The sequence below is a fragment of the Zootermopsis nevadensis genome, unplaced genomic scaffold (genome assembly GCF_977971745.1).
Source record: "Zootermopsis nevadensis isolate Lab colony 2312 unplaced genomic scaffold, Znev_1.0 Znev_ptg000030l, whole genome shotgun sequence".
Lineage (NCBI taxonomy): Eukaryota > Metazoa > Arthropoda > Insecta > Blattodea > Termopsidae > Zootermopsis > Zootermopsis nevadensis.
In genome coordinates, this window is record NW_028259162.1 from 1,571,529 (window position 1) to 1,599,496 (window position 27,968).

Sequence of the window (27,968 nt, forward strand, 5' to 3'; positions counted from 1 at the left end):
CCTGTGAAGTACTGTAAAATCGATAGAGGACTTTATGTTTGTGGAATTATAAAACACGAGGAAGTAAGTAAAAAAGAAATCTTCAAATTCAAGCGGTTACCGTTTTTTCTTTTATTTGTTTTTTCTGCAGACAAACCCGGGGGTGGGGGGGGGCAAAAGAAAACACTTGTTAACATTGTACGCTGCAGCGACTGTACTCAGAAGGACCTGTCCCGTACAGATAAACATGGTTACCAACTTGTGATTGGAATTTAAAAAAATAATAAAAGGAAGACAAAACCGCAGCCAAGGTTTTATGGGGAGGGGAGGGGGGGTTGAAAGGGGGGGGTGTCTCTTGGTATGGAGCGCAGTTCCCGCTTCTCGTTCGCACGTAATTCCCGATCAGAGACGCCCTGACAGGGCGTCTACAAAATCAAAGGTAAGTTCAGTAGTTTTTCAAGAAGCCATTGTGTGTAAGCCACGTATTTTACGAGTAAGTCCACTGTTTTTCTGACAGGGATTTTGCTCAACTTGTTATCTCTTTAAATGTCTCCGCATCGGTACACTTGAGAACAGAAAGGACATTGGAAATTACATATGGCGCCTGAATCCTGCAATTTTTACAGTCTTATTTTTTTTTTTTTAGCTAACTGCGACATGTCGTTTACACTCAAATGTCACAATAATATTAAACTTGTTGTTAACAGTTTTCTGTTCTTCGTTTTACGAAATCAGGAGTTGTAATTAACTAGTCTAACTCTTGAAGGAGAACCCGAAGTTTGATCACCGCTGAAACCACATTCCACCATTGGAAGCGTTAGTTCATGTGTCCTTAGAACCTGTCTCCGTAAGATCCATCTTAATGTTATCCTTCTAGTTAATAACGATGCGAGCTGCAAACCTCACTGTATGCAAGCAAACGTCGTTTAGGTTGATTAATTACCTGAATGCACTATTGTACTATTACTATTTAAAGTTTAAATACAATTTATAGTTAAATTATCGTGTCAGGCATTGTAGTAAATAATAATGTGTACTCTATTGTGATATGGGTCGCTGGTTAATATAAATACAGTTTAGCCATTTATGTTGTGCGTGTTTAATTGCGTTACATGGCCAGAGGAATGACAACTGTGGCAAATTATTCTCTGAACCAATCGGATTCTGCTGATGGTTGTTTTATTTGTTAGTGATATTGATTTTGTTTTGCGTTAACCCCCGTGATTTCTAGACTTTAATCTCGTCCAGTCGGTGACGTGGCTTTATGGGTGGCACTCATTGCATTATTTTTTTTTTTTTAATCTGTGGTATTTATTGACAGGCGTAACTGTTGGTTCGTATTTAAAGTTCGTTTAGTGTTAAAGATCCAAAGTTGGCAACGAATTGAATTGTCATGTTATGAAGGTAAATGCGTGGGGTAAAATATGCATAACATTTTTATTACATGTAATAAAATTAATAAAACCTGTGCCACTTGGCAGTTCCGCACGTAGTGTTAACGTGAAACGCGCAGGTCAGAGCCAGTCTGTCGCGCTTTCAGAACGTCTGATGATGCAAAGATGGCGATTTTCTTAGTTATGACGTCGTGTGGATACCCACATTTTGTACAAACATGCTGTCACCCTCTTCAGGTCAGCCCTGAAGATGGAGGTATTATATTACTCCGAAAGGTCGGTGTCTACCGAAAAGCTAATACGACGTTCTAGTACGAAGATCAACTTCGACGTGTTCGTAGCGTTGGTACGGTAAGTTTCGATTGATTGTGCCATAGATGGCAGCAGTGTATCACTACCCTCGCACAAAGATTTTAATTTGAACAGTTGTGTGTCTTGGGTTGGAGGGGAGAGGCAGAACAATAATTATTCAAAGGAAATACACGCTCTTTGCCGCTTTCCAGCCAGCACAAGTATTAAGACAATTTTCCGCCAGGCTTCACCTCAAAAGCCTCAATGAAATCAGTATTACAGGAACTTTCCTGGTGGGGAATGTCTGCAGGCCTTAGTTCTGAAGTTTGTGGACCGATTTCAACGAAAGTTTGTTTAGAAAGACTGTGTTCCTTCCCTGTGTCTCCGTTGACCTGGGTCCATTCTGTAAGACTAATTTAGAAGGGATTTTATTCGTGTGAACTATTTAAACTTAACACGGCACATTCGAAGGTTGTGGTGAACTTCTGTCGTGTTTTTACTTGTCTGTTCCCATAAAACCAAGTCGATTTGAGCAAAATCTTTTCTTTTTCCTTTAGTCTCTTCTGTTTTTATTTTTATTTTTTAACTTTTAGTGTTTTCTTGTCTCCCCCCCCCCCACTTCTAAGCTTTTTTACGTTATATTTTCCCGTTTATATATTTTGTTTTTGTTTATTTGTTATTTTACTTTCGATTAATATCGATAGGTATTATACGAGATATGTAATTATCGATATTCCAAATTTTCCTTAGACGCAGAAATCGATTGTGTGTCCTGTCTATCATCAGTGAGGAACTTCATGGGTTTAAGGTATAGCAGGATTTGTGCGCATCCTTGCCATCTTTTTTACGTGTCTCATAAAATGTGAAGTGTGACGTATTACCATCCTGGAGGTGAGGGCGTGCAATTAGGGTAATTCAGCATCTGAAGAGAGTCGTAATTGCATCTTGCTCCATAAACATCTCACCGGTGGAGAGAAAAATATACTTCACAGTGCACGAAGGTGTGCATTAGTGTTCCAATACAGATCCAAGTTATTTGATCAGCGTACAGAACTTGCTGTTAAGGGGAATACAGTGCAACATTTGAGCAAGAAAAATAACACGAATTTTCACTTAAAAGCTTTTAATTTCCTAAGGTACGAGATGATAAAGTTGCGTCATATTGTGATAAATATATATTTGTTTAAAATCTTGTCAGTCTAATCACAATAAAATTCCTATTAAATATTAAAATATTACCATAATTAACATTTAAATATTTAAAATATATTAAATGATATTCTCTATCGAAATGTTCGAATTTTATTGTGATTGGACTGACAAGATTTTAAACAAATATTCCTAAGGTACATTACAGCATACCGCATTAATATTGCAGCATTAAAGCTCGTGAAAGTGAAGTTTCGTGAACTGGTATTCGCAATGCTTTCGTTTTTGACGGCAAAAGAACGTGATTTTTGCTGGTCAGTTGGTAGTGTGAAACCTGGAAGTCATTTATGAAAGAGACAAAGAATGCATACAGAATTTTGGCGAAGGAAACTGTTGTAAATCCTCTACTTTAAAGATCGAAAGGGAGGTGGAAGAGACTTAGGGAAATAGCTTGTGAGGGTGGGATGTAGGTGGAGCTATCTCAAGGATAGTGTCCAGTGGCGGACTCGTACCTCCGGGAGATAGTTGAGTTAAATAATACAAAGTTTTTCCTTACGACCTATCCGAGTTCATACTTTTCAAGAAAGGCGAACTAGGTAACCGAATCAGACTTGTAACTCGATAAGAGTACAGACATTTTACATTTCTCACAGGACTCCCTCGTGTTCTGATTGAGTGGTCATTTGAGGTTAAAATGTTTACCTTCAACCACCCAAACCCCGCCCACCCCGCTGTGTGCTAAGAAACCTTCTTAAAATTTCATGACCCTCGTCGCATATTCATAGAGCTCGTTGCCTTGCACATGTTTCTCATTTAATATCCCATTTCCTCTCCCCTCCCTTATCCTCCTAATTTCGTTCCCCCCCCTCGGGCCCTACTTTTACCGCGACTTGTTTGGACAGTTGTTCCTGTAACCCTCGTAACCTTTCACAAACAAACAGATCTTTTGTTAGTGAACAATTTTCTGTACACATCAATTACTAATTTCGTATTGATTAAGGCCACTTTGCTTCTAGGCTTAAAATGTAAGTGAAGGGTAGTTATGAAATTGGTAGGGAGAGAATTTGTGGTCTACCCCCAATATAAATTTTAGTACATGAATCGTGAGTTTATAATTTGGGTGTTCACCGCGTTCCCATCTGCTGTGATGACGTGTTGATGGCCCGAGGCAAGAACATATTGACATGTGCGTTCCCTGTCATTGCCATTAAGGCATGCGTCATACCTCGAATAGGCAGGCAACCTCGTGGAATAAACATTACATGTGTTGAAACGGAATCCCATGTACGACACACCTTGGTTCACATGTTTATGTGCAGCATTTTAATACAGATCATAAACATATTTATGTCTGAATTAGCGCAGGGTTAAATCCGGTGGTGTAGCGGTTAGAACGCTGGCCTTGTAATCCTGGGGTCTCGGGTTCGATTCCCGGCGGTGCCCGAATTTATAACTTGTGTTGGGCAAGGCCGTGGTCTAGGCAACACGGAGTTTTCCTCCGGGGGCTTCTTCCCCGGTTTCTCCGTGGCATCCCAACAATTACTCCATTCACACACAGAAGAAGGCAATGGCAAACCACTTCTGGATCATCTGCCAAGAACGTATATGAACAGGTCCCAGTCCGAGAAAAGGATGGAAGGATCCTGTTCATATGGACCTGTCGTCAGACAGAACACTAAATAAATATAATAAATCCGTTCTAGTTCGAGACAGGTCGAAGTATCAGAAAACCACTGCTCGCCCAAGACATTAAAAGCCTATACTTTTGAAGACAATGATAAAGATGGAGCTAAACTATCTTATAATGATAGTTATAAAGATAATTATGGAAATAATGACAAATAGATTTATTTGATATGACGATGTTGAATACAAGTTTAATTTTAAGGCTCGCCTAGTTAAGTTATCTTTGTTAATTCCGACTAATATTTTGTGTTCATCATAATCATCATTATGTGTAGAGCCTGAACTCATATTGCTTTAGTTTAGAATCCACCAATCAATACGATGCGTGGCTTCGAATACTATATCCCTCCCCCGTCCTTGACAACAGTCGTGTAAAAATCCCAACAATTCGTATTGAATAATGGGAATGTAGAACCAAGACTTTTTGTTCCGGATTCCACGTGTTTTCATACACAAATTGGTGGCATTCCGGACATTTAAATCCAAATGCAAGCTCGACAGACTTGCGCCTGAATCCGTCAGACTCCATCCAAGCTCCAACTGTCCTCGTCCGCCCGTTTGTTACGCTCCTTTGGACGACAAACAAATTCTCAAATATCAGCTTCGTATTCAGATGGAACGCGGGTCGAACCCCGTTTTGGTCTGAGCGACTACCATTGATTTCCTAGGCCGTGTTTCTGCTTCGGCGATGTGAATCTGTGGGCTGGGTCCAAGGGCTTTGTGGAGTTTGATTGAATTCCATTCTGAATTGTTTCCGGCTAACTTTACGTTCCGACGTGTGTAGAGAAAGTTGTGTTCATGAACGAAGCAGCAATTCAACCTAGATTAAACAGAAATTGACCTCTCGGCCAACAAATGAACCTGCAGATGTGAAAACTACGCACCACCAAAGAGTCTACCGCCGGACAGCCATCACATAAAATAAATAGTAACCTGGCAACACATACCGACGTCAACAAGTTAGGAAAAATACGCAGAGGACACTTTCACCGAGATTTCATATGTGACCTTTGTTAATGGCTCCACTGACGTCACAATAGGAGTTTACCACGTGTTTGTTTGGGTACCTTTTTAATTGGATAATGTCGTAATGACACTTTTAAATACTTTACCAAACACGATAATATAGCGATAATGCTCTAAACTTGTGTTTGTGAAATTTTCACTCCCATTATCGATTGAATTCCCTATTTTAAAGGCTAAATCCTCGATAGTACATATCTTGAAATTGTCAATGAACAGTTTTTTCTAAGTAATTTCTTATTTTCATTTGTAAAATAATAACATCTACAGTTGAAACAGCTTGAAGTGAAACATATCGATCAGATCTGTTTATTATAAATGCGATTATTTTAACTATCGATGTCTCGATATCTTCATTCGATTGTACTAACGGCAGGAGACGTTTTCTGAGTCGCCGCCTGGTGGCAGTAGCTGCAAGACTTGTTATCGTCGTTGAATATCAAATTGTGTTGTTTTGTGGAGGAAAGCTCCCAAGAACAACGCCATCTTGCGTTTTGGCTAGTACTAGCAGGAACTACGAAAGTCTCTTTCTATTATCTCTTTGTGGAAGAATCTTTGTATTTTCTTTACATGATCGATGTTGTTTATCTTTGGCGAGAAATCGATAAGAGTCACTCTCGCTTATTGAGATGCAGAACGTAACCCAGAGAACAAATTCGTGCTCCTAGATTTCAGACAACCCATGTGCCGAAATTATTCCTGGTTTTGATATTTCTGTTTTCCTTCGGACTGGCTCAGAAAGGAACTCGGTTCGAGCTCTTAACAGGCCTTGTAGAGCAAGTGAGGACAATATTAAAATGGATTACGAAAACTGGGATGTGAGGCTGGAGGTATTTATTGAACAGCTGAGCGACTGTAGGAGAATTATGCGGTTTTTGAACGAAACTATTCAATTTACGATCCGACAGACGGGCAAGTATTCGGCCTACTGGCTGCCTAATCAAACATTTCTGATAACACACATTTAGCAGCGCCATAGAATTGTTGGTGGTCTGTATGCGAGTTGATTAAATACAAATTAATAATTAGTACGTTCCTGCCTGCAAGTTGGACAAGGGCTGCGTTGGCTAAATTTAATTATCGCTGTAGGAGGGATGTGAGAACCTGCCTTCGTCTGTTACGAGAGGTTTAACTGCCCCAATAGATCGGTTTTCTGGCTGAAGTTTGAATAAGCAAATTGTTACAGGGTCATCGTTGTGGAAATTTCCACAGCATCGCGACCATTTCTTGATGTTTTGTGCATCCCTGATCATCCATTTCAGAATCCTGCGTAGCAGAATCTCGACGGAAACTCTGTGTTAAACAGCCCTTTTTATCGAAGATGCGTGCCTTCTGGAAACAAAAGAAAGACGCCAGATTTACCGCCGTGAAAACCTCGAATCCTCTCTTATTGGTGGCCATTATGAACGAATTTCTGTAGCTCACGTGTCCCTCAAAGCCCCTGGTTTAGATTGTTAGTTATATATATATTGAATAATTATTTAAATGTGTTTAATTATTTATATATTTTTATTATAGTGCATTTAGTTCAGTTAGGACTTCAAATCTATTGACAAAATCCCGTTAACATTTCCGATTTTGATGATTCTAGAAACAATGTTTTTTAGTCATGAAACGAGAAAGGAACTTTACACGCCATCTACGGCTGTGACATCACGGCCGGATGTCGTGATTCAATTGTCGGTTACAATAAACAACTTAACAGCTTTTTGAACGAATCTATTAATTCTAATTTGCCTTCTCCTGCCCACAGCGTCCCCCCCCCACCCCCTCCCCACGCTGCGAGCCGGGATATTACGAGATCCGATATCGGATGGCAGATACGCTCATTTCCAGTTGGCTGGAGCACTCCAAACCTCTCTATATGAGGCGACGTAATCAAACCTCTGACATACGGTCGCATAACGAATGATTCCAGAACTCGGCTGCTGCAGCTGATATCCTGGCTGACTTTTACTTGTTTTTCCTCAGTCGTTCCATCTCGTTTCTTATTCTAAGCTGAAGGCTTTCGATCTTCAGATATACCCTAAATAACATGTGCAGTTGATTTGAGGTTCTCACGACGGCAAAGATGGTGGTGATGCTCTTAACGTTATAACGTCGCGTGGACTTGTAGGTAGTGTTTTTGGAGGAAAATAGTGTTTCCTTCTTCAGGAACAACCCAGATGACAAGTAAGGAATTGATGCGCTAGGTTAGCAGATCACCTCCTGGGTTAGAGTGGTAATGTTTTGTCCTCCCTGGAATTCGAAGCCATGAGACAGTCCACGGGGCTGATATTTTGTACCCCATGATGATAAATGCTATCAAAATATAATGAACGTCGATTATAAAAACGAGTTTCGAATGAAACGGACCTGAAGTAAGAATTAATTTTTAATTTGCCGTCCCGAACTATTTTGGTGTTTAATTTAGAACTCAGCTTACAGTTTATTTATCCACTTTGCCTGCGTTCTCTGTCCAGCAGTTCGATAATTTAAAGGCGAAAGTCTGTCCCAAATGTGAGTTGTTGCATACGCCGGCTTCTCCGTTGCTGTAGTAACACTGTAGGCTTTACCTCGGAAGGTTCCAAGTTCAATTGCCTGTCTTACCGGCCTCGCTGAGATTTTTCGTGGTTTTACCAAGTACGTCTTGGTATTACCTTGAACCTGATCGCCTACTTACTCCATGTCCTTGCCTATTCATAATTCATGATCATCTTCCTTTTTATTCGGTCTGGAGTTGAAGCAGAATCGTTATAATTCGGTGTGATGAGTCAGTGATCTTTACAGGCTTTTATAAAAATCACAAATTTTCTCTCGTTCCAGAATTATATTCTGGAATCTGGACAGTTTCCATGTTCGCGTCTGGACAAAGCTTGGGTTGAACACCATAATTCATCCTCTCATCTCTTGTTATTTATTGCGTCAATGATTTCAAATAGCGTCCTCGTAGGAATTCAGTGTAGCCAACCGCTCTCCCATCCATTTCCCTAATTACTACAACCCCTGACAATTGTTCTTGGAGTTTGTGTGTGTGTGTGTGGGGGGGGGCGAACATTTATTGTATTTTCTAACTTATTTGTCCCTCTGTTTTCTCTCTTTTTCACTTAATCCGTTTTGCTGTTTTCTGTTCGTTTTTTCAGTAATTTCACAGTCACTGATTTGAATAATAAGAGTTTGGCTAAGGTACGCCATGCCCCATTGTGAGAGAGTATTGCCACACGTTGCCAGCGTCTCGAAAAATGTACCTTCTGGTGAGGGAAATGTAGGACAACACATCTGTGTTAACGTATTCTGGTATGAATAAGTTGAGACATGAATGTTACTTAGTAAATAAAGGAATGGATATACTTTGAAGGAAGAAATTTATAAATTAATGAAAGAGTGAATGAATAAGCGAATTAATAATTAATTAAAGGAGTGACTAGATTGTTGAATTAGTGAATTAATTCATGGAGAACGGAAGTGATAAAGTTATGAAAGCAAGGATTAATAAAGAGTTGGCTAAGTGACTTAAAGGATAAAATATATCTAAAGAGAATTAATTGATAAATTAACGAATGTATTAACGAAGTATACGGGTACTTAACTAACCTCAGTTGGTGACAGTACCGTTGAATGTCTTGTTAACTGGTCCTAGGACTGGTTTATCCTAAACCTCTGCTGTTCAAAATAGACGACTAAAGAAATTTAATTTTATACAGTGTCATATGGGACCCGTCCCTCGCATATTATTCATATGTGGGCCCTGGGTATGTCTGAAGCAAGCTTATCCATTACTTATTCTTCATCAGATAAAGACCCGGATTGAATCCCATTCCGTTGTCGAGCGATAGACCGTGTCTGAGCTGTGGACAATTGTTTTACTGAACTACATATAAATCCATTGCTCGTAAAAGATGACGAAGTTATTTCCACTGCTATCAAATTAGGTTATAAAACAAACTTTTTCCAATTACAGGGTCTGTGTTAGCAAAGAACGTTCAGCAATGAATATTAAATCCTGTTGTCTAGGAGACGGCCGACAGTGAAAAGCAATACACATGCAAATATCTGCTAGTGTTTCAGAACACACCCTTGATACAAGTAGATCACTCTAGCGGTACGTGAAGGCGACTGTAATGCTGATGCGAGATTGTTTCAGGTTTGCGTCACATCATGGCGGGTTGCTTATCAAGGTTTACCGCAGTCATGGCACTCGACAATGAGGAGAAAATATGTTTAAGACGTAGTGTGAAAGTAACTTGGTACAGGGAAGATGAAAAGTTGAAATGACAAAATAGAGTAAGACATAACAGAGGATATGACAGAAAAGTTAAAAAGTAGAAGGAAAGAATACAATATTTAAAAAATAATGCTCAGAAAAGGATAGGAGCGTAGACATGATAATTTGGGAGGGTTATATCACAGTAGCTGCTATGTACCACGATTATCCAGCCTCCAAACGCAGGAAAGAGGATTTTTGCTCTCTCAGAGTTATCTCTGCTTAACGTCTCGAATTTACTGCAGAAAGTTTTGCCCGTAATTAAGATTGGTAGAACTGATACTCCGCTGCGTCTCCAGCATAACGCGGCTGCTTCGCTTCAGCTGTGATATTGAAGACATTTGATCGTCGATACGGAGATAATATTAAAATGGACCTTATAGAAACAGCGTGTGACGATTACAAGATTTGTTTTATGTTTCATGATAAGAGTCCAGTGGCTGATTGTTATGAACATTGTAATGAAACTTCGTGGTTAATAATTTTCTGACGAGCTTAGCGACTGTTAGTATCTGACGGAGGACTGTCCTGGGTTGCGTTAGTTATGATAAGCTGATTGTTGCAAGCTTGACAATAACTGCGGCATTATGGAATCTTTTTTGCAGTTAATCGATTTGCTTCACAGGTCATTAGTTGCCCTGTCAGGGAGCTGACATTAGGATGAAAGTTATTTGGATGGAAGGAATGAAATCCATCCTCAGCAGCTTACCATTGCTTCAACAAAATTACCTTCGAAAGGTTAAGCATTATAGGGTGATACATAATGTCTGTGTTCCTAAAATATGTTTTTTGAAAGTCTTTTTTCGTGAAAGACGTGTTGCTAACGTGGACGTCTGAATTCTGTCGTGATTGTATAATTTCTAGACCCATATTTTAGTATCCATGGAGTATTTTTTTACCAGCTGTGGGTTAAGTTCCTTTACGTTAATTGACATTCGCTAATAATTCCTGCAGATTAACGGATATTAAAACTTTTGACAAACCCTTCAGTGGAAATTTTCCTCTTGAGTTCTGTTTACATGCGAGTAATCCTGTTCGCCGAATTTCAACTGCTAACTGATATAGTAACGTGCATTTGCCAGTCGCCGTCTTAACATTTCGGTGTTTCGTGATTTGCACAAAGTTACAAGACAGACGACACGCGACAGGCGAAGAACAGAGTTATGCTAATCGCTTCACGTTCTTCTGCTGTTGCAATATTCTCGAGCCATTTTGTAAGTAAATTCTCGCTTCGACGCCTCTGAAGACAAATTCCTTTTGCAGCATACGATAGCAGTTCATTTTCCTCCTTTACAAATCCTTTCTTTTTCATCCGTCTGGAAACATCATGATGAAAATTGTCTCCCAGAAATTTCAGCTTTAATTATGCATGTCTTATTGAACAATTAGAAAATAGTACTTGTAAAAAAACCCCATCAGAACTGCCCACTCGTTATTGCGTTTTTGGTTTGGGGGCGTTTTAATAACGCCATTTGTTGGGAAGAATATAATTTTCAGGTTACAATAAATAATTTCCACTTCTGTCTTTAGGATGATTATGTTGCAAAAATTTGTATTATCTTTATGTTCTACTTTTATATCCCTGAAAAATATGTCCATATTCAGGGGTATCCAAAAGAGCTACATAATTAATCTATTGCGTAAGACGTCCCACCACGAATATATACTTATGATGATTTTATAAAATCTGTTAAATTTTCATTACTTCCTTCACAAAATCCCGCTCCATTACCCTATATTTATTCAGATAAATCTAATATACATTTTCAAAAACACCCTATTTATTCCATTTTAATATTATCCTGTTATCTATATGGTTTACAAGGGTCTCTTGGCGTACTTAAAGCTTGGGATTTATGAGGTAGAAAATAAATAAGTTAGCAGATGTCGATAATGATATAGAGACGTGACGAATGCGTCAGTCGGTCGCATTGCCGCTGAGTTAACCTGCCCAATGGTTTACTTCTAAACAGCCAGTTTATAGATAGCAGAAGTATGAATTATGGATCTGTAAAAACTGTTACGCTGGACAGATGGCATATTATCCGATTCACTTATATTCAAAATACGTACATAAAATTAATTTTAAACTTTTTTTTTGAAAATACGCTCCTCAGAATTGTCACAAAACTTCCGCATGGGTAAACTCCATCTTTTGTCTAGCAACTGAACTGCTTCGATTTTTATCCTTTCGTGTTTATCAGTAGCAGTTGAAATAACAAATGCATGCAAAGTATTCAAGTGTGTTAACGACGTTTATCTGTTCCAGATTGTCTACACTTGCAGCTTTACAGGGACAGCAAGGATCGCTACAAGCAGGGACAGACCAAGGCATCCCTGTCCCTCCAGCATTTCTTGGGCGTGGAGTCAGGTGAGTGTCTTAGAGCACAAAGGAGTTAAATGCCTTAACACGTTTATGTAATTTGTCATTAATCGTTAACATTTGAAATCAGTACGAAATACAACACAAAATTGGGAACCATAAACATCCGAGAGGGGGTGGGTTATTAACCCTTTCAATTCTTTAACTCACGAGATATCTCGATTAAAAGATAAAAAAAATATCTACGTTACGACAGTGGTATATTGACAGAAAATATCATTCTTAGGACAAGGCTCTGCTTACGTATGTAACTCGACATTTTACGTATTGTGACGTATAAACTAGACGGTAAAGTGAAATGCAATGTTGTGCTTTGGTGCTTGCGTTTAAATTTGAGGGCACGTCGAAATTACTGTAAATGCGACACATTTATTTAAAAATTTCATTTTTTTTGTGACTGTCAGTGAGAAACTGTTAGAAGTTGGAAAATCGTACTCCTTGACTGCAGGTTTCACGCTCGACAAGGAATCCAACACGATCGCCATAATATGCCAGGACGTGACTGTGATTCTTGCCTTCGATACCAGAGAGCGGCTGATCCAATGGCAGGTGAAGATTTCCAGCAACCTAGGAGAAGGTAAGTGGAGGAGACATTTCAGTACGTTCTTTGAAACTGCCCAGATTACTAATTTGACAATTTCTGACCTGCAGTTTACGGCATAGCAGTGAAATCGTCGTGAATATGTGAGCCAGAAGGGTGTTAATTTCTGTATATATCTAACCGAATCGTAATTTGAAGATAACTTGTGGATTGGGCGTGGGGGGACAACGAAACTGGTATGAGATAAACAGGCTGTAAAGATGGTGGAATATCTATACTAGCGCCACCTAGTATAGGATTTGCAAAACTAAACAGAACGTATTTTTTTTTAGATACACTCGAAAATCGACCACACACAGAGAACGTACGAGTAAAATAGAAGAATTGCTTTCCATTTGAGGAATCGGCGAAGACTGTCACGTGTCTGGTCCTTTAGGGCAAACAGAGGCAGCGTGACGTCATAATAACTTGAACTGTGACACCCGGGTGTGAAGGGAATTTATCACACATGATTTTTTCTCGACAGATCAACAGTTCTTGATACAGATCACGTCAGCGCCACCAAAGGCGAAGATATCCACCGGTCCTGCCAGACTCCATATACAGGATCAGCGGTTCTGCATCACCACCGGAGTTCCACCCCGACTCATCGGCTTCTGGGAGATCGGACAACTGAGGTGAGTCGATGAGCACGGGTGTGGGGGTAGTTCGGGGTGACGTCATGGGAGCTATCTCCTCCTCCGGGATGGTCTAAAGGCAAGAAAAGTGTAAGGGGTTAGCAAAGCACCCCAGAAATTAAAACCATTTGTACCAAGACGTGGCAACCCCTTGCTTGAGTTCCTATCTTGATCTGTTTTAGGCGGTATGGGGTGGTAGAGGGACGATTCTGTTTCGAGGGTGGATCGCGCTGTGGTAGGGGCGAAGGCCTCCATGTCTGTGTGACAGATCAGGGTGTAGAAATCACTCAGACCTTCCAGCTAGCTGCTCAGGGGAAGCTGTCCACTAGGCGGAGACCCGTGTCCAGGAAAATGTCTGCCATGGACAGTCCTCGCAAGCAGATCCATTCGAGGCACTCGGACCTGAGCTGTACAGAGTCCTTCCAACAGCATGTGCTGCCATCTGCCGACATGACGCGCAGTCTGTTCTGTAGTAGCGAGGGAGATCCTTGCTGCGCATGCTCGGCGACCGAGAGCGTCCTCAACGCGTCTCGACACCCCAGCGCCGAGGATTTACTTTGCCCCTGCAGGTGAGACAGATGGGATGTACGTACGTGCTTTAAAACACGTTGCATTTTCGCCTTTTCATTCTTGTTGTTTTGTACGTAGTTAATTTCCTTTCAGATCCTTTATCACACCTGCAGATATTTATTAAATTATACATTACACCATTTTAATTAACAGTTACTTTTATAATAATTCTAACGATGAAAGTATATCGATAAATGATAAAAATACGACATGTGGAAAAGAATTATAAGTGGCTTCCTTGTAGTTCTAGTGTTGGCGTGAAGATGGCATCGGCTTCGTTATTACAGATTCAGTATTTCGATGACATGTAATTTCTTTGCCAAAGATTATACCAACTCACGAAACTTTTTATGTTGGTACGACTAATGTAAATATGACTTAGTCAGTGTTTTCCTGCCTGAAATAAAACTTGTGGAATTGTTACCGTGTTATCTGACAAAGTACTATAATATCGTTAACACATTTTGAAATTTTGTGGCTGCACGGCGCCATTATGATGCTTTTATACACTCTCGCTTTAAAAATTATAATTGAGTTAATTTGATTGCTTGATTCATCGTGTTCTACCGCATTATTTTCATGGGTGAAGTTGAAATTGAAACATATGCGATGTTTTAATTAACTAATTATCCAAACCAGTTAATAAATTCGCTTTTATATCAACAAAAACAATAGGGTTCATCGAGGCAGTAGTTCGCCTTTCTGGTCTTCAGCGGAATCCGCGGCGGGGCACCACCATGCAGACCTAGACAGCAACTATGGCTGTGGCGATACTACGTCAGTCACGGAACTCCCAGAGCATTTTCAGCATCAGGTACGTTCTTTCTGCTTATTTTTTTTTAAATTTATTTTTTATATATATTTTTATATATTTGTTATATGAAAATTACTTTTACAGGTTGTGTTGTAGTGGTGCATACATTTGTGAAAATTTACAGCAGTGTACTATCTTGTCCAGATCTCGTGAATCATACCTTAAATTACGTCGTGATCAGTCTTATCCTTATGATCTATTATTACAAATGTTCTGTGAGCATTTGAAATTGTTGTAAAGTGCGTCATGACAGATCTTTTGCCACATCAACAGTTAAACCCTCGTTCTTCAATATATATTTTAATATTATCATTCCATCTGTTACTAAAATTCCAATATGTCATCCCTTGAAATCTCGTGATCAAGATCGCGTGTTCAGATTCTGCATACTCGCCAATCTCATTTGTCATTTTTAATAATCTTGAATATTTTAGTACATTTTAATATTATCCTCCCAATGCAGTTTTTAAACTATGGAACTGTTCCTTGTAGGATTCTGGCTGGTCTCTGGTGGCGCCAGATATGGACCGCCGCGCAATGCCATCTAGCTTAGAGCGCTGTGCTAGCTGTATCAGCAAGCTGGGGGCACCGTCCATGTCAAGGTCATCCACTGTTACTAATACCAATACCCCCACTGGAGCCCCTTTCAGCCCTGCCTGGACAATGGACAATGCGACAAACATACCTGCGCCCTCCAACCCCTGCCAGCACCACTACCACGTCCACCATCCCCACCACAACCACCCCCGTTCTAATACCAGTTGCGACCGAATGTCGCTGTCATCGCACGGAAGTGGCGGCAGCAGCGGGAATTCTGAGTACTCTGTCCCACGGTTCGCCAACCCCGTGTCTGCACCTCCCGGAGGAAGTGAGTCCTGCTGGTACGACCGTCCCCGGACTATAACCTCGACACATCCGCCGATACCTCCAAAAAGCCCGAAAACTCCACCGGTTATGCCGTCAAATCCTGCCAGCGGACTGTCCTCACACCCACCGGCGATAAGTCTGTCGGAGGGCTGTAGATGTCAGTGCTGTCCACCGTCAAGGCCTCCGAAACCGGTTCAGATGTCGACCGCAAACAACGCCTCGGACTCGCCGAGCAAGAAGAAAGTCAAGAAGGCTCCTATGCCATTGCCACCCCTGGTCCAGCAGCATCCTGTCGCAATCTGCACGTGCCACTACCCTCAACATCAGCAGAGGGTGGATATCAACCCCTACGAAAACTACGATATTCCAAAGCCATTGCTTGGGCAGTCGTATCCTAGGGTGAGTTCACTTTTACGGCCGTACGTCGCGTATTTTGACGTGAGAAATTTTTAGGCCGTGCCGAAGTAAACGCGATTAATTACGTACTTTCCTAAAAATGGCTACATTTCATCACATTACAAATTCATAATTATCGTCTCGAAAACAAAAAAATTATTTTATGAAAAAGTATCTTTTTTAATATTATAATATAAATACTTCAGGGATCTGGAAAACATCGGTGCAGCAGGATAATAAATATTGAATAGATGATTTGTTTTCACCCTTAATTCAGCCCTGAAGATGGAGACAGTATGTTTGTTCTAAAAACCTTTTTATCAACCTACGAGTCTACATGACGCGACGACCCCAGACAAATTATCCTCGCTGCAATGAAAATTATAAATCTCAAATACAGAGTAGCTCAGCGGTTCCCAACCTTTTTGTGCCTACGGGGACATTTGAGAGTTTATGAGATCGTGGCGGGTACCAACCGATGAAGCCAAATTTTTATTTTCTCTGGACAAATAAAATATGGACACCAAATAATACGCAAAACAACACGACTACGCGATCAAAAATACGTAGTTTTATAAGTACAGTTATTATTACTCAAGTGGGAGGTTAGTGCGATGTTTGGGGCCGCATTTCATCGGCTACTTTTTCAAATTTGGGAGTGTAGGATGATGTCTCTGCTCGCAAACGATCGTCAAGATGGGCGTTAGTAAGTCGAGATCTGCGCTCCGATTTTATAATGTTCATGGTTGAACGGCCTTCATTATTCAGTATAACCTCTTTCCGTATCAACGCGGACACCGCGTTGAGGACCACTTGAGTAGAGTTTAATTAAGATGTGGAGTGAGAATATAATGGATTTTGGTGTTTAAAACTAATCTGTTGTCACAGGATTCGAAAGATGACCCAAAGCTAGGAGACGCTCACAGTAGGATGACAATAACCACGGAGGAATATTACGACACGCCAAAGAACGTGAAGGAGTATCTGACAGCGTCAGTCAGCGGCCCGCAATACGGCAACTACGACACCCCTCCCGCGGCGATGACCCTGAGGAAACCGTGCGGTTGCGTCATCAAATACGCCAAGAAGTCGCTGGGAGCGGAGCCGGCGATGCCGGCCAAGGCGGAGGCGGTCGAGGACTCGAAAGGCGGGGAATGCCCGTGCCAGCGGGTCATGTGTTGGGCGGAGAACTGGATGATGTTGCCGTACTGCAGACGCGGGAACGGCATGGAGAACACCGGCGTTCCTATTCACAAGGTGAAGCTCAGCGGCGAGGGCAAGATGCCGGTTATGTACCCCAGTGGGGAGATCGCCATCTACGCGACTGTCGACAAGTCCACTAAGGCCAACAGGTGAGGAACGGATGAAAATCGTGGTACTTAATCGTAGAGCCACGGTGGTCAAGCGGTTAGAACGCTGGCCTTGTAATCCTGGGGGTCTCGGGTTCGATTCCCGGCGGTGCCCGAATTTATAACTTGTGTTGGGCAAGGCCGTGGTCTAGGCAACACGGAGTTTTCCTCCGTGGCATCCCAACGATTACTCCATTCACACACAGAAGAAGGCAATGGCAAACCACTTCTGGATCATCTGCCAAGAACGTATATGAACAGGTCCCAGTCCGAGAAAAGGATGGAAGGATCCTGTTCATATGGACCTGTCGTCAGACAGAACACTAAATAAATACACAAAAGTTAATTGTATGCCAGTGGGTTCAAAAGAATTGTGTTTAGGATCAGGTACGTAAGTCTGGATACATCTTGGAGCCAGTTTCCTGAATGGGAGACAAACCCAGAGCAGTCGATCTCCTCCCCAAGCCATAAAAACTTTATTGTTCAGTGGACCAGAAGGAGATAACCAATATTTTTTTTTCTTAAACTGATGGAGCGGTGGTTGTCTATTATGAGCCGCTGCGTGTCTGAAGCAGCTTGTATCTTATCGCAAAGGCAATTACTTTTTTCCGTCTTCAGATAAGCTGACAAGGAAAACTGCTTTCTCATTTTTCTGAGAAAGAGTGAAGAATCAAATTGAATTTTAAACAAAAGGTAAAAAAAAATCCATTCGCGTTACTAATCTATATTTTATCGTAATGTGCCCCTAGTTCAATCAGGCCCAAGTACAGTCTTAAGAAGTTACGACCTCAGAACACAAGGAAATTGAACGTCACCACAAAAGTATTAGATTTACTTTTTGAATTTATTTCATCTTCTCATCGTACTTTCATTTGCTTTCCTTTGCCTTCAAATCGCATCCTTGTCTGAGGTGAAAGTTTTGTTTTTGTTCGTGACTGCTTCTGATGGGCTTGTGACAGGTTTCTGATGACGTTTGGGAATATGAGAGATAGGTGTCAGGATTACTACAGATGTCGATGCAACGGACGATGAGCGTAGTGACTTAAAACTGTCACGGCGAAGGTCGCAGATAAGTGGATACTCATTAATACCTAACCCAAAGCAAACTTTCCCCAACCTAACCTAACCGACCTATCCGAGCCTAACCGAACGTGTGTATAAACGTATCAAATCGTCAAAAACTGTCTGAAACCTGTCACTTTTCCAAAAACTTCAGGTCTATAATTTTTGTCATGTTTCTTTGTCTAATCTCACTTCATGATTTCATCATGACTTTAATGCTCTTGCCAGTTCAGCGTTACGCGTCGTACTTAAAATATCAGGAATATGAATTCAGTTATTCTGTATTCCCCCGCGTAAATTTCAAACCTCTTAAGCTTTCTTATAAATCAGCAGGTACTTTAAATTAATGTGAGCACAAAGAATTTTTGTATTCACAATTCATAACAACAAAAAAATTGATTCAGTAGATCTCCATGTGACTTCTTACAGTGAAAGTGTGGGTATCGTAGAGCAAGACCATTGTTTTCGTCCGCTGTCGGAGCTCAGTCGTGTGACGCAAATACCTTTGATTACAGGCGGCAGTGCTCCTGTCCATCACAGCAACCCCACCAAGACGACTGCCCTCAGAAACAAGCGGACAGCACTTCGCAGCCGGATGGCTCCAACTACGTCAATGTGGAGGCCAGCGGAAATGCGGCGGTACCCACGTCTGAGGATCCGCAAAGCTGCGGTTCTGTCGCTTGCAGTCTGGACTATGAAAATATTGATTTTGCTCAGTCACTCGAATACTACGAGAACTCCAAGGACTTCCTGCAGAGAGTCGGTATCAGCAAAGAAGCCACAGAGTCTGGTGAACCACCAGTACCAGAAGTTTTAGAGACGGAGGAGTCTGCGTTGTACACGGTCTCGAATGGGGTGAAGTTCTGTAACAAGTGTGGCCACGCATGTCACCTGTACTCTCCCCGGCAAATTCCGCAGCAGCCCTTAATAGAAGACGGTGCGGTTGACGCTGCGGGGGAAACATCTGCATTGGTGCAGAGTGCTGAGGCCAGCACCTGTAAACAGGATGACTATCTGATGATGGAACCAGCTAAGAATGTGAGTTCCTCCTCTGAAGCGGCCAGGACTCACGGAAAGAACTTTCCAGGCTACCTGCCCATGTCTCCCATCACCAGTGCCTCCTGCAGCAAGGCAGACATGCTGAAGCTCAGAATGGACAGAGCAGGTCTCCCCTCTGAAAAGTCCGCCAGTATCCCCAGCCTTTCGGGTCCGATCGGCCCGGCAGTGGATAGAAGTCGAAAACGGTCATTTTCCGAGTTCCCAAGAGTTCCAGGATCTGCAATGATGATGATGAATCACTCTACCAATAGCCCTTACCTGCGACGACTTTTACACGAATCTGGATATGAGAGTCAGAGGCTGCACGTTGCCAGCAGACGCAGGTCAAGTTCTGCTGACTCGTCTAGGTACCTGGATGATCTTGAAGATCTCGAACATTGTAGAGTAAAGGAAAGAGATATTTCTTCATCACATTCAAAGCTTAGCGACTCAGTCTGTGGCCAGAAGCCTCCAGCTCTTCTCCCCGATGAAAGTCTTGGTCAGAAGGAAACATTCGATGTATCAACCAGGCAGGCGGAAAGCACCGGTGTTGAAGCAGTTGAAGCAGATTCAACTCTGGTGGCCCCAAAAGTTGAAGCGCTAGGAGAAGATGTAACAAGCACAAGCAGTGGAAGTGGTTCCTTGAGAACGTTGGTCAGGGAATGTCTAGTAGACGCACAACAGCCTCCAGTGACTGGGTCATCGGTATCGGCGGCCGTCCATATCCGACGCTCGTCTAGTGTCCCCTGCAAGTCGGGTAACAACCGGGACTCTTCAAGTTCCAATGATTCGGGTGTGTCGACCGGTTCGCTCAAGCACAGAGGTGCAGACTTTGCTGAGTTTGAATTACCGCTGACAACGTCCATGTCTACCAGGAGGCACCACCATGCATTGCAGGCAAGGCACCATGCTGGCATGCCCCTCACCAACTGTCTACATGCGTCACTGCCTAGACGTTCCAAATCTGTGGACCCTCTCCGGGAAATCAGCTTCCAGTTCCAGAATGTTAAAATACCAGCCAAATCATCATCGGCTGAAGCAGAGGTACCTATTTGTCCGGGGAAGAGGGATAGTTCCAAAGGTAAGCGCAGTTGAAATAAATTCTTTTCACAGAATGCCAGAAATTAAATTGTGTAAGGGGAATTATGTTTGTCGATTGCTCACGTCCAGTGGTGCTGATGTAATTTTGTACTGGAGATTGTCGTGGACGTCGGGATAAAATTTAACGTTGATTTGTGTTGGTCCAGCACAGCCAATGCTTTATCTGAAGCTCTCATTGAATGGTATTGATTTCCTCAAAAAACAACTTCTGCGTTTCTTTTACTTCGTTTCTACATTCATCCTCCTACCCCTTTAGCTCCTCTTCTTTGCGCCTTTCTCTCCTCTTTCTACTTCTCTTGATCTTAGTTTTCCTATATTTATAGATATCTCCTATTTATAGTTCATAACCTAATGCAGTGAGCTGAAAAACATGTTATCGTGTTTTACAGTATCAGAAGATTTGCACGTAATATACAAAATATGTGTTAAGATATGGCGCACATTGCAAAATATTTTAATTTTTTCAGTTTCTGTCTGGGTACACATTTGTCGCTTTTAAATCTTACGTTTTCTCTCCTGTGACAGTCTGTAGCTCTAGCCCTGGCTGTAAAACGGTTTATAACTCTTCTTCACTTGCGTGCATTCACGTCACTAACTGGAAGATTTCTGTATTGAACTGTAGTAATAGAACGTATGTCGAGTGTAGTGTTTCTTTGGACAGGATTTGCTAGTCCTGGAGCCGACGGAGCGATTGTTGTTCCGTACATGGATTCACGCAGCACCAGCAGTGGGACATCGGACATGTCAGATTACATCGAGACCTTATCTCTGTCATCACACAGCTCCTCCGACACGCCAGACAGCCTCAGGTTTGTGCAGCACTGGATTTATGTAATTTAATTACGTATAAATTACATAAGTTTGTGTGATGAATGAATGTTAATGGTTAACCGGAAAAATGTGGGCGGGATCAATTGTAGCGTAATCCAAACCACTGTCCTGTCATTCGTTGAAAGTACTAATGAAAACTGCGTAAATCTCCGGAGAGTCGGTAAGCTCGTGAGGATTTAAACCAAGAACCTACTGAATACAAGTCAGATAATATTACCAATTGAGCTAACTTAAACAGTATGAACATGAAACAAAAATAGAGATGAATCTTCTTCTTATATGACTCTCCGGTCCGTATTCGGTCCATAACCTCCTCAATTCTCCTCTTCCATTCGGTCCTCCATTAGGTTTTGATCGAGGTTTTGAAACATCTTCCTTTTTACGGTGAAAGGTTGTTAGCCTTGCGACCTACCCCCAACCTGGAGGACCAGGTTACCTGTCTTAGTCCGACCTCTCCCCCTCGACCAATCTGGCTAGGGAGGCCCTACCAGTAGCTACGATGCTCAGTATCTGCTGTCACCAAATAATAATATTGTAAGGCTAGCGTAAAGATTTTGATGAAGACATGTCTTCGATCCGATACATGTTTTCAGACATTTTCATTTGCCTATTGGTTAAAACACGCATACACTGTTTTGGAAGTTGGCTCTGCTGTCAATATTAGGTGAAATCACATTGGACGATGGTTACGAGTAACAAATTGATGTATTTTCTTTACTAAAATAATCCAGAATTGTTGTAACATTTCCAGTCATGTTCTAGAAGCATTACTAATATTCTGCGTGTCATCCTGCTGAAATTGTTGTGTCATCTTTTTATCATCAGGTTAGGACGCCCGGCCACAACCACCTTGAGGCCACGGTCTGGGAAGGAGTACCAGCTGATCGATCGCTCCATCCTGGAAGGCGACATGAAGGTAAACTAGTACGTAAGTTGTGTGCTTCTGTAATAACAGTCACACTCTTGTGTTATTTGTTTGAACACTGTCGTTTGGATAGGCAACAAGTCAAAGGGATCCTGATGGTCTGGTGGTAGGTCCAGCCTCTTTAATATTATACCCCTTCAAGGCAAGTTTTAGAAATTACTTCCATTGCGATAGTGAACTATTGTCTCAGATCTATAGACACCAGCCTCCAACTGATGTTATACCCTCCGCTTCAAACTGTAACTGCAGCAAGACATGTTTGGGTGCAGGGTCCCCTGGGCGGTGATAAAGCTCCGCACCAGTTGAGAGCTATCGTCTCCCAGTATGCCAACATCACGCCTGTGCCAGAGAAGTCGGAGTCACCATCCCCCGGTTACATGAGCAGTTCTCCGGGTCAAGAGAGGGAAGGCCAACCCCTCATTCCACACCCATATATATGAATGAGATTGGGTGGAACTCGGACCTATAGCTCAGTGCCGTTTGTAACATGCTGAGACAGGGAGCGATAGTGTATCAGCTGTGGACATTATTTGACTGCCGTGGCTTTCTTTGTCGATCTGTTTTGTTATGTTATAAGAGGAAAGCTGCAGTCTCCGACATCTGTCGTATTTAGATTTGAGGTTTTTAACCATGGTTAAGATGTTGATGTGGTCTTCTGAGTTGTGGCACCAAATAGTCTTGTATGTGGTTACCAGTGTTTTGTAGGAACATATCACATCTGTCTTAAACTTTAACCTGGAGGACCTCCGAAATGTTGATTAACACCCACAGGACTTTTCACTGACACAGTCGAGAAGTCAACAGTTGATACCTGTTGCAATTAGTCATGATAATTGCAAGCTTTTTGGTCTGAGCTTGAATTCTGATTGTTCAGGAGTGGTAAGCTTTCTTACAGACTGAGGACATTACGTTTCTAGAGTGTAGTACGTCTTAGGCGAGGAATTATATTGAACAGTGCCAGCAGTAATGGTTAATTTATGTATTGAATATTGTACTTCAAATAGGTTTAGTAGTGTGAATTTCAAACTTTTTTTTTTCTGTAAATGAATACAAATTATTAAACCAGCGTACAGGCTGTTTTAATGAGTAACCTAAGGTGCAGGTTTTTCAGGTTAGGTTAGGAGAAAATATAACAGAACTATTATGCTCATTCGGTATCAACAAGGTATTTCAAAATATCCTGAATCTGAGCTTAAAAAAACGTTGTCTTAATGTTGACTCTAACTTCTCTCCTACTTTTCCTCCCTTCACCCTAACATGTGCATAATATTTTGATATACAGTTTCAGATGTGAGTAGCGAGCAGTTTGTACCTAATTACCCATCATATCCTCTTGTATATGAGCTGTAAGGATTGGCTTTTGATTTCTCTCTTTTTTGGGTTCCATATGGGGAACTTTTTTCTACTCTAATAACCCCAGACTGATGTTTTCTTGTTGGAATTAGTATTTTATCAATCTAATGAACTGTACTGTATTTTCTACTACCAAAATTAATGGCAAGAGAAATCTGTCAGTATGTATGAATGTATGATAGGGTTTGTATAATCCAGTGTTGTGCTAGTCATGTGTTTGATTGTTAGGTTTGTGGTAGGAATAAAAGAAGTTCGTATTTGTGTCTATTCATATTATAAGAATTAATAATAATAATACCAATAGCATTCATGTTTTTGAATAACTGTTAATAAGCTTATTTAAAAAACATGAAGAAGGTTCTAAAGATAAAACCTGTGAATCAGGTTGTTATCCCTAAGTGTTTTCATAGTTCCTCAACAATTTATGGGATACCTGACTGAAACAGTAATACACACAGCAACGAAGATAAAACTCCAGGGCATCCTGTGCCAAGATACCATAACCTCAATTCCTATTGGCAGTGTAACCCTCTGCTGCAATTAATGTGTGTCTAATTCCCCTGAAGCACAAAGAAACCTGCCAACCAACTAGAATATATGGATTTGTACCTGCTAATTAAAAGTTATTAGATAGCTACATTACTAATTGGAGTTCTTATGTTAAGAAACGTAACCATTTACATTATTTGTTTTTTGTGCCATACATCTGTATAACATGAAACATCAAAACAGTAACTCAGCACAGAGCTGTTTCCATATGTAAAAATACTTAGAATTAAAAGGGTGAATGTTAAAGAGTCTTTTGTCTAGTCAAAGAATTATATTGTTTTTTTATCAAAGTTTTGTTATTTTATAATTGAAAAGGAATCGTCAGCAATTCTTTTATTTTCAAATTATGTTATTCAAGATGATATATTTATTTAAGATAAACGCAGTAATACCTATCTACAAATTGTGCACATTAATGCAGTTTAATTCCATTTAATTTTAATTAAAAATAATTTGTAAGTGCTTGAAATATTTATGAATATTTTATTAGTGCCTGGTTTATTTCAACTAGTATGTCATAGATGGCAGGACAAGCACATTATGATTTTTCAGGTGACATGTTGGCATTAAAGGATATTTTGTGTTGATGTTTCAAACAGTTGGCATTTTCAGAATAAAAAGAATTATGTTTTAAGCTCCATGGGTTTGATTGTATTTTCTGCTGAAGGCTGCATGCATGTTGGTGACAAGAACTTTAATGCATCTTGAAGGTTAGTTTCTAATTTTATTATATTTTTCTTGTGAGTTTCCTGTTAATAGGTTAAAGGCTACAAAGAATGATAAGTGATGTTCAGTTTTAATTGGCTGATATGCTTAAATAAATCTAAGAGCCTGGTATTGAACATTCAGTATGTGAAGCATATGAGATCAGGTTGAATTGATATATTTGCAAACATTGAAAATGTTTTACTTAAATATCATTAAAGCAAAATAATATTTTCATGCAATTATTGGAAGATGATTATCATAGATATATAAATTAAGCAGTATATAAAGTCTTTACATTTACCACTAATGCTTGGAAATAATCTTATGCAAGTAGGTATTCCTAACCTTTGGCACTTAAAAGGAATATTGTTTTTTTGACTTCTGAATGATAGTTAATAAACTTCTTGATGTTTGGATACATCATAATGGCATTATCACTTTCACATGTGAGTTTGTGGGAGTCAATTGAGCTTTGATGGGGTAAAATTTCTGGGGACCAAGTAACTAAATGAAGTAAACTAAACTAGATTAAGGTTGGCAGGTTTCACTGTGCCCTGCTCTTATTTATTATCACATAGCTGGAAAAAAAAGCCGGTGAGCGGGTTCTGTAGCAACTGCAGACAGAAATGATTTGCGAGATTTGAAGTTCTGACAGCAATGAAAATGTTGATATTGGTCTTCTGAGTTATAATGTCTTGTGAACTTGAAGATATCAATGTTTTGAGCTCTGAAGATTGAAGCAGTATGTTGATTTAAATTGGAAATGGGTTATATTTATTTGAAACATGGCGTAAAGAACAGTTTTATTCGGTAGGATCTCGTTTGATTACTTTTTCTTTTATCCAATTAAAATATAATGTAATATATTTTTTTTAAAGTAAAGTAAGATACTATTATATTATTAAGCATTTCAAAAATTGTCTTTAACAAAATATGAACAAAGAAAATATGGTTTCTTCAGTATTTTCAGTAGTGCATTGGTAACAATGTATTCCACATGTTTTAAAATCCAATAACTGTACTTTCTGTCTAGAGAATATTTATATTTGGCTGTTAGCATAAACAGCAGTTACTTCCCTAAACTTTATTAACCGAGTAATATTTATAATGCAAATGTGGCGCAAGTTCCCTTTAGAAAGAGTTTTTAAATATTATTCAGGTAACCTTCATTAACTTAAAGTATAAAATAGATGTGTTACAGTTGATACCTTAATTATTGTTTGTGGACAACAGAATTGCCTGTTTACAAAATACTTTGTCTGAATTTGCCAGTGGTTTTTATGAGCCCTCACTCCAGACATTTCAAAACCCCACTGAGATGGGACTTTTCTCTTCATCACTGTCCAGAAAAGGTTTCAGGCCCGCTTGATTTCGTGTCTGATAGATACTGAGGCATTGAACGTGTGAAACTTAAATCTTACCTTTACCAATTGATTTTAATCATACGATTTTATACTTTAAATTTTGACAGGTGTATGGAAGTGGAAAGTTTGTAACGTGTCTAGAAGAATATCACTTCTTGGCGACTTTAAATTAAATATATTTTTCTGATCACCAGAAAAGAATTTACAAATTTATCAGAAATTTCAGAAGCATTTTATATTTTAAGGGATGAATTCCGAGGTGAATATTGGTTTATACATAAGTACATGAGAAGTTGCGTTGGAGTGATTTTCTTTCCCCTGAATTTATGCCAGTTGGTGAGATGATGGAAAGAGCAAATATTTGCACTCGTAACGTGATCTATATTGCAAAGCTGTTTTACCAAATAGTTGCCATTTCTGTCTGCAGTGTGTTGTTGTAAAACACAAATCTCTTCTTGTTCATGTGGTAATGTACAAGTAAACACAAGGCATCTGTTTACAATTTACATTGATGCCCAGGCAAGAGATGACTGAGGAATGGATGATGTAATTAAATATGATACCCATAACAAACATTATTATTATTACTATGACAATTACTATCTTGATGAAAGTCTGTAAAAAGAGTTAGAAGTTATAGCAAACCATTAAATTATTGGATTTAGAATAAGGTGTCGTCTTTTATTGACATGATCCCCTAACCTCTTTCCTTTTGATTTCATGACCTATGTGGTGTGGCATGAAGAATGCATTTGAACATCGGTGCACTCCAAAGGGTACAAATTTCCAATTTTGTTAGTAGTGTAGTAGTAGTAGTAGGTAACTCCATGGAGTACATCCCTTCTTCAGAAGCTAATAGTACATTCAGCTGATCAAATTCCCTTACTACTTTAATGCAACTAAACTGTTTGTTACCAGTTTTACAAGAGTCCACAAATCAGAGACCCTGTGTAAAATTATGTAAGATGCGGATTTGTTAGTCCCCCCCGACCAACCCCTACACTGTTGGATCACATTTTTGTCTCTCCGTGACTGCTTGTTTAGTATATTCGTAGTAATTTTTAAATTAGTAATAACACAACTGGTGGACCTGGGTCAGGTTAGCTTCTGTATTATTGTCGTTTTTATTAAATATTCTGGGAGTTGACAAACAACGTATTTTTGTGCCCGTAGAAGACGCAGGCTTGTACCACCATCGTAATTTGTGGTGGTGGTGCTCCTGGAGTGAGGTCAGTCCGTTGCTTCGCCCGCCACCTGTGAGAAGGCAGGTGAGTGAGAAGCGCATGCTCTCTGTCAGTCTGCTGTTTGTAGTGAGGTGAAGTGGGAGTGCGCGCATTGCTGCAGTGTTTTGTTGACAAGTGAACAGCAGAAGAGGCTCAGGCCGGTTAAACGGTTAACCAGATAATGGTAGTGAATGTTCTAACATTAAAACTAGAATGTGAACTCTATGTGGATTTAAAGATTTCTTAAACAACAAAACGCCTGTTCTTGCAAGTTAAAAAACAACGTTACAGAAAGAATCCGCAAAACTATACAATACGGTAACAAGTTGTCTTAGGTAAGTTAGAGTCATTTGTGTTTCCATTGTAACTAATTAAGATATGAAATTGGTTTATGCAGATAAGACCTGTTTGTTTTATGCCAACGAAACATAATTCAAGTTCATTGACAGGTT

At 40.3% G+C, this 27,968-nt stretch overlaps 2 protein-coding genes across 7 annotated transcripts in view; both read left to right on the top strand.

The window, feature by feature from the left end:
* Positions 1-26,963, top strand: part of LOC110827779 (uncharacterized) — a 479,277-nt gene extending 452,314 nt beyond the window's left edge. For 4 of the 6 annotated variants that reach the window (XM_022059773.2, XM_022059770.2, XM_087359027.1 and 1 more), the window contains exons 3-13: positions 12,035-12,136; positions 12,597-12,725; positions 13,216-13,366; positions 13,549-13,935; positions 14,612-14,750; positions 15,243-16,016; positions 16,902-17,365; positions 18,940-20,543; positions 21,225-21,372; positions 22,220-22,310; positions 22,589-26,963. In XM_022059773.2, coding sequence (XP_021915465.2) covers positions 12,035-12,136; positions 12,597-12,725; positions 13,216-13,366; positions 13,549-13,935; positions 14,612-14,750; positions 15,243-16,016; positions 16,902-17,365; positions 18,940-20,543; positions 21,225-21,372; positions 22,220-22,310; positions 22,589-22,759 — 4,160 coding nt within the window. In that variant the 3' untranslated portion in view covers positions 22,760-26,963. Of the gene's footprint in view, positions 1-12,034; positions 12,137-12,596; positions 12,726-13,215; positions 13,367-13,548; positions 13,936-14,611; positions 14,751-15,242; positions 16,017-16,901; positions 17,366-18,939; positions 20,544-21,224; positions 21,373-22,219; positions 22,323-22,588 lie in introns of all 6 variants that reach the window. The other 2 variants (XM_022059774.2, XM_022059775.2) reach the window with 2 other exon arrangements.
* Positions 26,964-27,585: 622 nt separating this feature from the next.
* LOC110827781 (calpain-1 catalytic subunit) overlaps positions 27,586-27,968 on the top strand; it is a 59,827-nt gene continuing 59,444 nt past the window's right edge. Inside the window, exon 1 of the mRNA XM_022059779.2 lies at positions 27,586-27,851. The gene's annotated coding sequence lies outside the window, so the exon portion shown is untranslated. The remainder of the gene's footprint in view (positions 27,852-27,968) is intronic.